Source organism: Pyxicephalus adspersus, chromosome 7 (genome assembly GCF_032062135.1).
Source record: "Pyxicephalus adspersus chromosome 7, UCB_Pads_2.0, whole genome shotgun sequence".
NCBI lineage: Eukaryota > Metazoa > Chordata > Amphibia > Anura > Pyxicephalidae > Pyxicephalus > Pyxicephalus adspersus.
Window position 1 is genome coordinate 42,423,553 of NC_092864.1, and position 12,588 is coordinate 42,436,140.

The 12,588-nt window shown below is 38.6% G+C and overlaps 1 protein-coding gene across 1 annotated transcript in view; it reads right to left on the bottom strand.

Moving 5' to 3' along the window:
• The window catches only part of PLA2R1 (phospholipase A2 receptor 1), a 56,447-nt gene that overhangs the window by 35,410 nt on the left and 8,449 nt on the right, over positions 1 to 12,588 (bottom strand). Inside the window, exons 5-10 of the mRNA XM_072419088.1 lie at positions 10,354 to 10,467; positions 7,788 to 7,931; positions 6,369 to 6,557; positions 4,314 to 4,474; positions 2,453 to 2,559; positions 240 to 409 (exon numbers count right to left, since the gene is read on the bottom strand). Of these exons, the coding sequence (XP_072275189.1) occupies positions 240 to 409; positions 2,453 to 2,559; positions 4,314 to 4,474; positions 6,369 to 6,557; positions 7,788 to 7,931; positions 10,354 to 10,467 (885 nt within the window). The remainder of the gene's footprint in view (positions 1 to 239; positions 410 to 2,452; positions 2,560 to 4,313; positions 4,475 to 6,368; positions 6,558 to 7,787; positions 7,932 to 10,353; positions 10,468 to 12,588) is intronic.

Below are 12,588 nucleotides of genomic sequence, written 5' to 3' on the forward strand. Positions count from 1 at the left end.
TCCATTCCAAGTGCTGCTGTGTTGATGTGACTGGGGCTAAACTTTGACAGAATTAATTATCTGCTTTGTTAGTAATATGCCATCAGCACCACAATACCGGCACCAAATTAAAAATTATTGTGGTAGCCACTACAATAAGATCACAATATAATCTTCCAATAGTAACACCTATACTGGTGACTGCATAAGAAAGATAATAGGTTTGTTTGAAGGGCTATTGAAGTTATCGCTGTACTTACTGGGTTGGCCCACATTCCAGTTTGTATAGGACAAGGGGCGCTGTGTTGTGCTGTTTACTGTCCATGTATACTCGCCAGTGCTATTGACATCTTGCAAGGCAATCCAAAAGTAAAACTCCCCAGGTATTATTAAACTGACTAGCAGGCTGGTAATAAAAGCTTGTTCATACCTATGGACAAATAAAAATCACATGACTCAGTTGTCAATTGTATATCACGAACGACAGACATTTACTGTTTGTGAAACAGAAAAGAAAAAAAAGATAGGGGTTTTGTGTGGCAACAAAAATGGTTTATAGAAAAACATTTTTAGGTACATACAATTTTACAATACTGTATTGCTTATAACAAAAACACCAGTTATCATGTAAAGATAAGATCCAAATACTATCTCTTAGGGCAGGCATTGGCAAACTACGTCCCATGGGCGATATATGCCCCAATACGATTGTCTCTTTGGCCCTTTGGGTGTTCCGTGGCTCTGGCCAGTGCCACCCCGAGCAGGGCCAGAAGAAGTACCCCGCTGGGGGGGGGCACCAGCTGGAGCTGTAGAACACGTCTCCCGTTGGTATCCTTGCTCGTGGAGGTGCCCCTGCACACAACCTACCCACTCTCCCATCACAGGCTCAGATCTGCAATGGGAGAGTGGGCGGAGTTATGCTATCATGATGTCACGTTCAGTAGCGTCATGATCACATAACCCCGCCAACTATCCCATCGGCCCGGCCCCTCTTTTTATATTGTGGCCCCTGACTAAAAGAGTTTGCCCATCCCTGTCTTAGGGGGTTGGATTACATTGGGTACGGGACATGTCCTATTGAAAATTACAAAACAAGTAATTCCAAGAGAGAAGTGAAAGAGGATAAACAACTTTATCATGATAGGTCCCAGGTTGTGACAAGTTTCGCCCCCTGTAACTTACTCTACAAGTGTAGCTTACTCTACACTTCTTCTCTCTATTATTACAAGTTATTGCACATTGACATGACATTTTTCCAAGATTTCTAGAACAATATTGTACCAGTTTTTGATCAGTATTTGTTGATACTCATTTTTCTCCGATATTTATTTGAATATTTTATTTTTCTATATGTTAATTATTGAAAGGATTCTCATTATCCCCTGAGGAAGCCCAGAGGGCGAAACGTGTCGGGACCTGAGACCTATCACGATAACGCTGTTTATCCTCTTCCCCTTCTCTCTTGGAAATATATGTTTTGTAATTTCAAAAGCAGACACACGTCTAGTACCCAATCTGATCCAACCCACTAAGAGATGATGTTCAGGTCTTATCTATACATGATAACTGGTGTTTTTGTTATAAGCATTACAGCATTGTGAAATTGTATGTACCTTAAAAACGTTTTCATATAAAACCATTTTTGTTGCCACACAAAACACCTTTTTCTTCCATTTGTTTGCATTCAATCTAGGGGGGTGGCATTACCAAATCTTTGAATAAAAAAACACATTTTCTATCCTCTATCTTGTTCGTGACAATGACATGGATATTTGCTTGCGCACGATTGGATGGTTGCAGTCATCAGAACTTAACTTCATAAGCTTAGGGAATTATACCTTGCAGACTAAAAATTCACTTTTCTAAGTGAACAATCCAAACTAATTTAGCAAGTCAACTCCTTCAGCTGAATGCTAGTTTCAGCTAAGTTAAAGTGGAATTAAAGTGGACAGGTGATGTCCCAATAAGCAATAAGCATTCTTACCTGCATGATGTGCAGTGCTGGGACTAAATGAACTCCTTGGGGAGTTACATCATCCTGGCCCAGCCAATAAAGATGGCCAAAGATCAGATAGAACAAGAGCATAGTGATACCCGTATGAAATGGGGACTGGTGAGTATACACTGGGTTTAGTTCTATTTTGAAGCAAAAAAAAATTGCAAGCAGTTAGGTTCTAAATTGCAGAAGGGACAGGTGATGCAGAAAAATAAACTTACCTGCCTGTTTGCAATTTTTTCATCTAAGCCTACCTTTCCTTGCACTGGCACCTTCACCCAACCCGCTTCTGGGTTTGGGATTTCTGGCCATCTTGATTGGCTGGGCCTAAATGACATAACATGGCATATGGCCATGGGTGTTCATTCATTGAGAAATCATGAAATGACTTTCCACCTGTGAGGCTTCTCACACATGATTTTTCATTGTAACAGATTCTAATGCAGAATATTGCAGGCTTATCCATGGAACATGCACCTGTCAGTTATGATCGCTAGAGGGCAGTAGGGATCGTCTGATGCATCTTCATATGTTAGTGTTATGGGATTCACTCCATAGCAGTAATCTCTGTGTCTCTCAAAGGGCTGAAATAGAAAGAAGGTTGTGCCATTAACTATTATATATAATAATATAATATATAATAATAATAATAACTATATTTTTAGGAAGCCTTTTACATAAAAACACCACAAAATTACAACAATCATCTCATATATCGTAGGTGCATTTGGTATATTTTATGGATTTGAGTGAATGGATTTGAATATTGCTACCTAGGAGAAGGTCCCATGTACCACCATACCCCAAAGCAGATGGTACTTTGCCTTGTTATATCATCCCAATTAGGTTGGCCTAGGATGAGAATGTGGAAGGGAAGAAGGAAGAAGATGGTGGCACCTGTGACAGAACGGGAACAGGTAAGTATTGATTAGTTTAGGTCTGCTTTAAACCTAATAGCAAATGTTTATTCTCTAGAACAGTCAATTTACTTGTGCAGCCCTCTCACTCCTTGCATGTTATTTCACCTTTATTCTAATATTCTTAAGTATTCTGGAAATTTTTAATAAGGTTGTGCTGACAACCTTACTATATTTCATTTTTGATAGAAGATTGGCAGGGGTGAAGGGGATCACTGTGGAGCGCGACTTGAGCTTGCTGGGACTGCTATCATGACCTTCAATTTAGTGGCACCCAGTAGTAGTCTCGGGGTCTTTCTGTGCCTCCATAAGAGAGGTTTTTAGAGACAAAATAAATACAATAAATGCTCATATAGTGCCTGATTTATTAAAGCCCTTCTAGAATGGAACAGATAGACTAACATGGGAGAACCTGGCTGATCCAACAAACCTGATAGTCGATCTTCTCCTGTCTTGGTAAATCAAGCCCATAATCTTTTTGGAAGATTGTTGTTGAAGTGAATGATGACAATGTATCTTTATGCGCTTTTAAATAAAATCTTACGCCTTAAGTAAAACTGAATATAAAGCAGAACAAAACCTAATATTTCAAGAAATGTGAGCAGGCAGGTTGTTTTTGAAGAAGGGACAGGTTATGTCCCTTTTTACAATAAAACAAGCTTACCTGCCTGTATTCAATTTTCTCTTTAATGGACACTGAGCCTCATATGTACAGCCTATTGTATGATCCTGGCATCACTGGCTGCTGAAAATTAATAAACTCACATATGCATGCATCCATCATTCCATATCAGCCAATCAGCACAGCTGTAGATCCCAAACCCAGAAGAGGACCAAGTAAAGATAACCAAGCCGGAATGATGATAGGTAAGTAATTGCAACATGCAGGTAGGTTTATTTTATCACAGGAGCCTGTCCTATATGCAATAAAGCACCCTTCTGCTCAGATTTTTTTTATTTAGTTCTGCTTTAATCCAAGATTGTCTTTCAGTTATATGGGACAATAAAACAAAAAACAAAACCTCATCCCAGTCTTTGTTTTGCTGTTTTAGAGCCAGTTTTCAGTATATTAGACATTCCACTACTGTACTCACATACTGCATTTATGCAGCTGTTGGTCTCACAAACGTGTTTTCCTAACCTTTGACCTAAAGCTTAATGGCTTAGGGATGTGTCAGTAGGGTGCTGTATACAGCTCCCCAAAAACATACCAGCATTCTGCCTTAGTAGGAGGCTGACTCTTGGAGCAGTTATGTGCAATGCACTACAAAGTGAAGATAACAATGGACTCTAAATGCACTAAATTGTGTTACCTGGTAAAGCTACCAAAATTACTTACTAAACCTCAGTTCACTGACTGTATTTTAACGGCCCTTTTTAATCAATAAAGGAATGTTGGAAAGCAAACAAGAGTCTCTTACAGATGTTTGTGTGGACACACATAGGTTACTGTCCTCTTGGCTGATGTTTGGTTCCTGTCTATGCCAACTGGTGAAGGTCACTTCTGAGCCATCTGACCATTGAAAGATAACGGGGTCCTTGTGTTTGCTGGTCATTCCTATCCAGGCCTCGGTCACTTTTTCTACAACAGTACAGTGATTACATTGGGTTCATGCAGTACAAACAAAAAAAAAAACAGATATCAGGCTTTTCTTGCTTGAAGGTTAGGGATTGTATGTTTATATGCTGTTGCAATGTAGTGACATCAAAGAAATACATTTTAGACTTTTTTAAATGAAACCTGAACTGTGTGAATAATAGAAGCTGCCATGGCTTGCTCCTGCAAATTGTAGTTGTCTAAATGGCTATGCCATGCTTCAGTGTAAAACATGTACTCCTGATCAACACATTTATTCTAGGGGTGTGACTGATTGGGTTAACTTTACAGCCAAGCAACTAGTACTTTCAAAAGCAAGAGTTTGTAATGGCAGGCCCACTTATTTTCCCAGAACAGCTGTAATTTATTGTGGAATAAATTACAGTCCGTAGGTAAAATGTGTAGCAACTCATAGCTACCAATTGGCAATGATGTCCAATTTAACCATATTACGGTAACTTGAGATCTGATAGGCTGCCATAGTTTTTATTCTTTCACTGCTAAAAATTAATACACCATACTCGAAATTATAACTGCTAAATTAGCCTTGCCTTAAAACTAAATAACCTAAGGCATGTGCGTGTGTAAATATGTATATTTTAGTTGACAGAAACATTTAATGCCAAATCCAGAGGATATTTGGCATCATACACCTCAGGATCAACTGCATAGGGATTAAAGCACCTGAATAAGGCTGTAAGTAAATGCTGTGCTGTAAATGTGCAGCCCTTTTTTTTGGTATCCAGTCCTGAAGTGTCCTAGAAACAATGAATGGGTCAGGCACTTTTTTTCCAGGCACAGGAATCAAGCATGACTCTGAAGCACCCAGCTGATAATAAAAAGGAGCAGTTTTTGGAGACTGGGGGAGTTGCAGCTTGAGGCCAGGTGGCTTAGGTGGAGAGGCTGAGTGTAGTTTGTATGCAGGGAGAGCCCAAGAGGTCTTCCAAAATTTAGGTAAGTTTGGAGGAAGTAGAGAGGAGACATTGCTGAAACTGGCAGCAGAGGAGGATTTCAAAGAAGTAAAACTTTGTCCTCATGTTCTGTTCCACATGCCTATTCCAAGTGCCTTCACCTCCTTCCCTGATACCAGCAAGAAATGACAACAAGATCACTGAGCTGCTGATGATAGGGATTCCTATAAAGTGTCAGGATATCACTGTCTATTTCTCCATGGAGGAGTGGGACTATTTAGAAGGACACAAGGACTTCTACAAGGACTTTATAATGGGGGTCCACCAGACCCCCCACATAACTGGATGGATCCAGTATCAGAAACCCACCAGAAAGATCCCCCTCCTCTGTATTCATGGGATTCCCCACAGGAAGATCAGGCGATCCCTCACCATCATGAGAATGGAAGTATGGAAGCATTCAATATTATTGTCAAACAAGAGGTAAAAGAGGAGTGTGAGGAAGTCAGTGTGATGGAGTTTTTTTGTGAATAAAAGTGGGCAAACACCCTTAAATTAAACTGGAGCCTGAATACATCTTTGCAGCAAATGTGTTTCCTAAAATATATATTAATTTTTATAAAGAAGCCAATCAGGTGAGCTGCAAGCTCAAAGTGATAGTCTGCTGCTGCTCCATGTTCTATTCAATCACAGGCTCAGGGCAGAGAGGTGACCAAACTTCATGGCCTACCTGCAGCAAAAAAAAGTCATGTTACCAGCCTGGCGGCACAGTCTGATAGACATAAATGCAAATCCTTTCACGGGTAAAACAGCTGTCCTCTATGTCATTTATGTGTGTATATTCAGCCGCTTGCCTTTTTACAGTTTTAAAGTGTAATATTTCATTTTTAACACCATAGTACATATATGCTTACCATATATATATATATATATATATATATATATACATATAACACATATGTACATACCATGTTGGAGAAAATGCTGCAGAAACTCCATGTGTGCCAGTGAGGTGACTTGCATTAATTCCCCTCCAATGGTGACACAAGTAGCAGATGCTTGAGCCCAGTTTAACATTTCTTTGTGCAGCTTATAGCAGTAGCCATTGTAAGGTATCCAGTCATCTTCACATGCCGTTGGGTGGTATTTCCAATTTTCTTTCATATGGAGAACATAAAGTGTTTAAAAGTGGTAAAATATTGTAATATATAATTATTACAAATTACAAATTACTATTTATTAAACGAAAAAATACAACTATTTACAATAAAGGCCTCTGGATACTTGACTATACTTGGTTATTTACAAAAGATTCACCAAGCTTTTACCCCAACTTTACACATTTTTACATTAGATTAAAACTGGATTTATTTAGAAAAAATGTGAATCAACTTTCATGTTTCCATTTCAGTCTAAAGCAGAAAACTTGTGAATTTGGAATAAAAGTGGGGTGAATCCTGCCTAAAAACATATTTTGGATAGACCTATTGGAGTCTGAACTGAGCACCCCTTTTCTAACCTCACTACAGGATTTAAGAGCCAATGGGACCAACAAGCGAAGCTGTAACAGTCACCCAACACAACTGTTGTATTGTAGGACGTGAAGATTCGGCCATAGGCTGGTATGTATTCAAAGGTTGATTTTTGTATACATATTTTCTAACATTTACTTTAAACAAAGGCAATACAAGTATTAAATAAGTAGCATAAAGTGAATAGCATAGATTAAAATAGGCAGGCAGTAGTAGGATCTAAGGGTCTGTATAACATAACCCCAGCTCTTTGGTTCTGAATAGATTGGGTAAAGGTACTTGTTGTGTCCAGGTTACAGGGGGTGAAGTGAAATTTCTGTGCTGGGATACAAAAACAAAGCCTGTCATGGGGATTTAATTATTTAATATTTCAAACACTGTGCACACAGATACACCATATTATCATGTTAAGCTTTATTTGTTCATTTACCACAATGTATGCTTGCCTTTCCTATTCTGCCCTCCATTCACCCACTGTATAAGGAAGTGCCTGTTACTTAAGCAAGCAACTCCATGTGAGCTTCAGCAAGTTCTCGATTATATGGGGATTTTTTACTATTGGTGGGTGAGCAGGGAAGGAGAAAATGGATGGTGAGTCTATGCTCCATGAGCAAGATTCTGATTTGCCTTATATTTGTTGGTGAGGAGAACCCCAATTCAGGGGAACATAACAGAGAATGGGCCACTGTCAAATCTGCTTATCTTTCCAAAGAAATTTAGGAGAATTAAAAAAGCACCAAAAGCATGTAAAATGCAGCTAAACTACAGTGAATTCTGAATTATCGTAGAAGCATCTCAAACTGAAGTCAGAAACACTCTGCCCATCAAAGCCATTCAGCACATCAATGAACTCACCAAAACTGTTATGCTCTTTTGGAGTGAGATACTTCTTACAAGCATAAGGCAACCGGGTTTCCCATGCTAAGCTGTACCAGGTGTTGTTCGCTATTGTGTCATAGACTCCACATTGTTTCTGCCCAGTGGAATAAGATCTGAAATCTGCACAAAAGTCATAAGTTAGAACCAACCATTATGAATAATTAATGAAGACTAGTGGTTAGGTACAAATCTTTAAACTGGCCTTTTCTGAACCTTTTTACCCTTTCAATCAGGTTCTGGGTAATCTCCGCAAAAATTACAATATGCATAGCTCACAGTACATTAGCTTGGTGGTCAGAATTTTTTCTGCATTGCTGGCCATGGAAAAGAACATCACCCTTACAGATAATCAAAAGGAAGTGGTGGCAGTTAAACTGTCCTGGGAGACACAATTTGGCTCATAGCTCAAGGAACCCCTAGCAACCCCAAGAGAGATCCTAGGGTTCCACAGAACTCTGGTTGACAAACATTACCATGGACAATAAAATGATAGATGTTGAAACTATACATAGGCTTTTATCAAATATAGTATCAAAGCTGGTATCATGTAACCTAATATAGTTAGCTAATTATTTAGAGTTAGCTAATATTTTTAAGGAACTTGATCCCAGTGTTTTTGCAGTTTCCAGGACCAGGAAGTTTTTGCATATTGTTTGGCACTTCTCATTAGTAACTTATGAACTTGGGTCCTCTGTTTCATATCTATAGTCTTGAACAAACATTTGATGTTGGATCCGTTTGAAATCTTCCCAAATAATATACCTGTGAACCTGGGAAAGCTTTATTGCCACACTTAACACAACTACGAAACAGCTACAGAAATACTTCCAACATACCACCAGGTTGTAAAGAGAATTAGTGGGGGATCCCTTGTATCCCTATAATATTTTAGTAGTAACATTCTGCTTACTTATTGGACTTCAATGCTTGTTTTTTCATTTTCAGTGCTGTCATTAGCCTAGGACTCACCCTATTGATTTATTGGGAAAAGGTCAGTTGTATGTTGTATTTATCACTTTTCTACTGTTATATTAACTTTTTTGTACTTTATTTGTCATTAGCAACCTTGTCAATTACAAGTTGGTCACCTGCTGGTATAGGACGCCCATGAAACTTGCTAGGCTCTTCCCGCAAACTGATAGCACTTGCTGGAGGTGTGGTGTTGCGCAGGGCACAATACTGCATATTTTTTGGGACTGCCCTAAATTCCAACCTTACTGGGTCTCAGTGGCAGAGGTTGACCTTAAACTTATGGATGTAGATATCAGGAACAAACCTGCCCTGGCGCTACTCCATGTCTCAGATTTATCACGGAAGATGAACAAATGTTCCCTACTAAGACACCTTCTGAACACAGCAAAGGCATGCATTCCTTTAGTAGATCCCCCCAACTGTGGGACAATGGCTGAGAAGGGTAGCCGATATTTACCACATGGAGGATATGGTCCCCACTGATTCCAAGAGAGACGATAAAGTTGCTCAGACATGGTATCACTGGATCCACTTTTTTACCTCAGTAGAGTGCACTAGGATGTTACAACTCTCTCAATCTGATCCACCACATACGCCTTTGAGTTAAATTGCGCACTTTTGTTTGATAATGTACTGAGTGTGTATAAGTTTAGGAAACTGTTCAGAAATTGTATGAACCTTGGTGTTTCTCAATAAAAATAATTTTTCAAAAAAAAAAAACCCAAGAAAACCAACTCTTGCTTAAAAGAAATTGAAAAAAAAAGTTATAGATTACCCTTAACTCTTTTGTCTAGAAGACAGAAAGTTTTGCAGAGAGGGAGAGTTTGCCAGCAAGATGCAGATGATGTAACATACTATATACTTATCCATTTTCTACCCTACCCAAAACAAGTTTTGACTTTAGATAGGCCTAAAGCCATAAACATTGGTGGTGGTGTTATGAAATATCCTTGTTACAATATCTTGTTTCTTTACCTTAATGTAAATTTTCTTTGCTTAATATTTCTTTCAATATTATTCTATGAAAAGTAAGCAGGGCTGGGGCAGAACTCAATGGTTGTTCCCATATCTCAGTGGTGTGGTTTCTTTTTAAAATAATATTGTACAGGTGAAATGATTGCAAAGTATAGGGCTCACTGCAACCCCAATCTCATACACTGAAGCATTAGATGGAGTTTTGCACAGCATAAAATTCCTGAATAAAAAGAGTCCCAAACAAAAACACAATTAAGAGGGTTGCTGAATATGGCTGCAAGTAATAACTGGACACTCAGATAAGTTGAATTTCTGAGAGAAGGAAGTATATTGATTGTAATATGTACAATATATACAAGTAGTCACCCATAGCTTCACAATAATTTAATTATTTAGATCATAAATGTACTCATGGTGCTCCAAGATGGTCTACAAAACCACAAGATACCACATGTGGGGACTTGAGAATTATTGAGCTGTTTCACATACTTTTTTTTCCATAAAAGGCTAAATAAATATGCTTACATAACCCCATTAAAAAATTAAAATTGCAGCATACAAAAAAAAAATAGAAAAGATAATGTAGACACAGTACTTGATCTCCAGTTGACAAAGGCGAAGGGGGAGCCATCAGACCATTGCCATCCAGAAGTAGTATCCAACTGATGGAGCCCAGTCCATAACACAGCCCCCGTATAAGCAAGTCTCTCTGCATTGGTGAAATAAAAAAAGGGTATTGTGCAGCATTCTTAGTAATTAGTAACATAAATAACATTTGGTAATTGGTGCTCAACATGTGTGAGAATTGTGTCAGGATTGTTGCTGTAACCAAACTTGCAAACCATTTTGCAGCGGGAGATACACTGTGTAGTCCATAAGTGTTTATTGTAGAGCAAACTAACTCACAGTGCTAGTTATAGACAGCTCTGGCATTGCATGCATTTTCATAAATACCTTGGTGAATCACATTGTAAAAGACAATTTTTGTTTTCTGTGTCTGAAACAAATCAGTCAGTATTAAAATGATATTCATTTTTTTCTCCATTTTGTGATCTATATGTGATCACTATAGCAATGCTTATTCTACAATCGTCCGTCAGGCAGTGCACTAAAAAAAACAAGATAAAATAACTTATTATATATAAAGTGTCCCACAAACTTATTAGGTAGTTAAGCGCTTCATCTGATTTTAAGATGGTTAGTGGTTTGAGGTCCTTGAGGGCAGTGCATGGAGAAGGTGATGGAGTGGTTTAGAGAGCCATCTCTGGTGTGGGGTCTCCTAAATGGTGTAATTCTGCAGCAAGTGGGTGGTAATTGGTTTAGGGATAGCATGTGTAATTGGTATTATTCTGGAGACAGTGGAATTGCTCCTGGGAGCCAGATATATCAATGAGGACACCGATCACTTATTGATGTGGTGAAGTAGGCAATGCCTTTGAGGTTTGCAACCTAATGAGTTGTTAGGTAGGTGTGTAATATTGGAATATTGTAAAGTTGTAATACTGTAATGTTATTGTGATGACAATATGTTAAAACTGTTTTCATGACTACATTAGTAATAAGACCATATGCACCATACAACATGGGTATTGGTATTGGGGTGAAGATGCAGAGGTGTTGAATGCGAATGTGTTGCCTTTTTGATTGTTCTCTTAATAAATAAATTACTTACGTAAAAAAACTAACTACTAATAAAAGCTCAATTCAATTTTACTTATTAAGTGTATTCATAAAACCATGACAACTAAGCTTAGATTGGCTTGCTTGAAAACCTAACTCTAAATGGAAAAATGTTTATATTAAAACATATCTCTCTGATGAAAGATAATTTAGTTTAATCAATTAACCTATATACAATATGAGCTTTGATTTTGGTTAACTGGCACTCCAGCCGCTAGGAACAAAATGTTTACATCCTCTCCAGTCACAAGAGCTGGTCTGGATTAATGGTATCAGTTTAATTTCTAAACTGAAAAGCAGCCAGTTGTAGGAGACCAACTAATAATGATTTTAAAAGCTGCACTCCTATGGGGAACTTGTGTCTATTTAGGGCTTCTGGTTGGTAGGGTGAGGAGCTCCATGTATTGTAAAGCAGCTTTGTAAAGCTTTGGGTGGCATAGCAGATCAATATCATGCTTATTTGCAAGACTTCATTATTTTTTATTGGCTGTGCATAGGCTGGTATTCCACTAACCCGACTCTCTCCTCTACAATCTATTATGAATGCTGCAGCCAGACTCATCCATCCTTCCCACTGCTCTTCTTCTGCTGCCTCTCTTTGTAGTTCTCTTCATTTGCTTCCATTTCACCTTAGAATCAAATTCAAGCTCCTGTGCTTTGCCTTCAAATATCTCCACAGTTCTTGTCCACTTACCTTTCTGACCTGGTAGAAAAATACCCCCCTAGCCGCTCTCTTTGCTCCAATGACCTACTAATGACTTCCTCACTTATAACCTCATCACACCCACGGCTCCAAGACTTTTCTAGGGTTGCTGCCACTCTCTGGAATGATCTTCCTCATCCTATTTGGCTTTCTCCTACTTCCTGCTCATTTAAAAGAACACTCAAAACCCTCACTACCCCCACACCACCCACCATTCCCTACTGTGTGTTGCTTCCTCACCTCCTAAATTGTAAGCTTTTCAGGTCAGGGTCTTCTGGGCCTCCTCCCATGTCACTGTCTGTATCTATCTTCTCTCTCTCTTCAATCCCTCTTCTACCTCACTTTTCAATCTCTTTTCTCTCTCATTTCTCTCTCTCTCTTTAATAGATTAAAATCATTTGGTATTAGACAGCAAATTATTTCAATCCTGAACCATATCCATTTCAG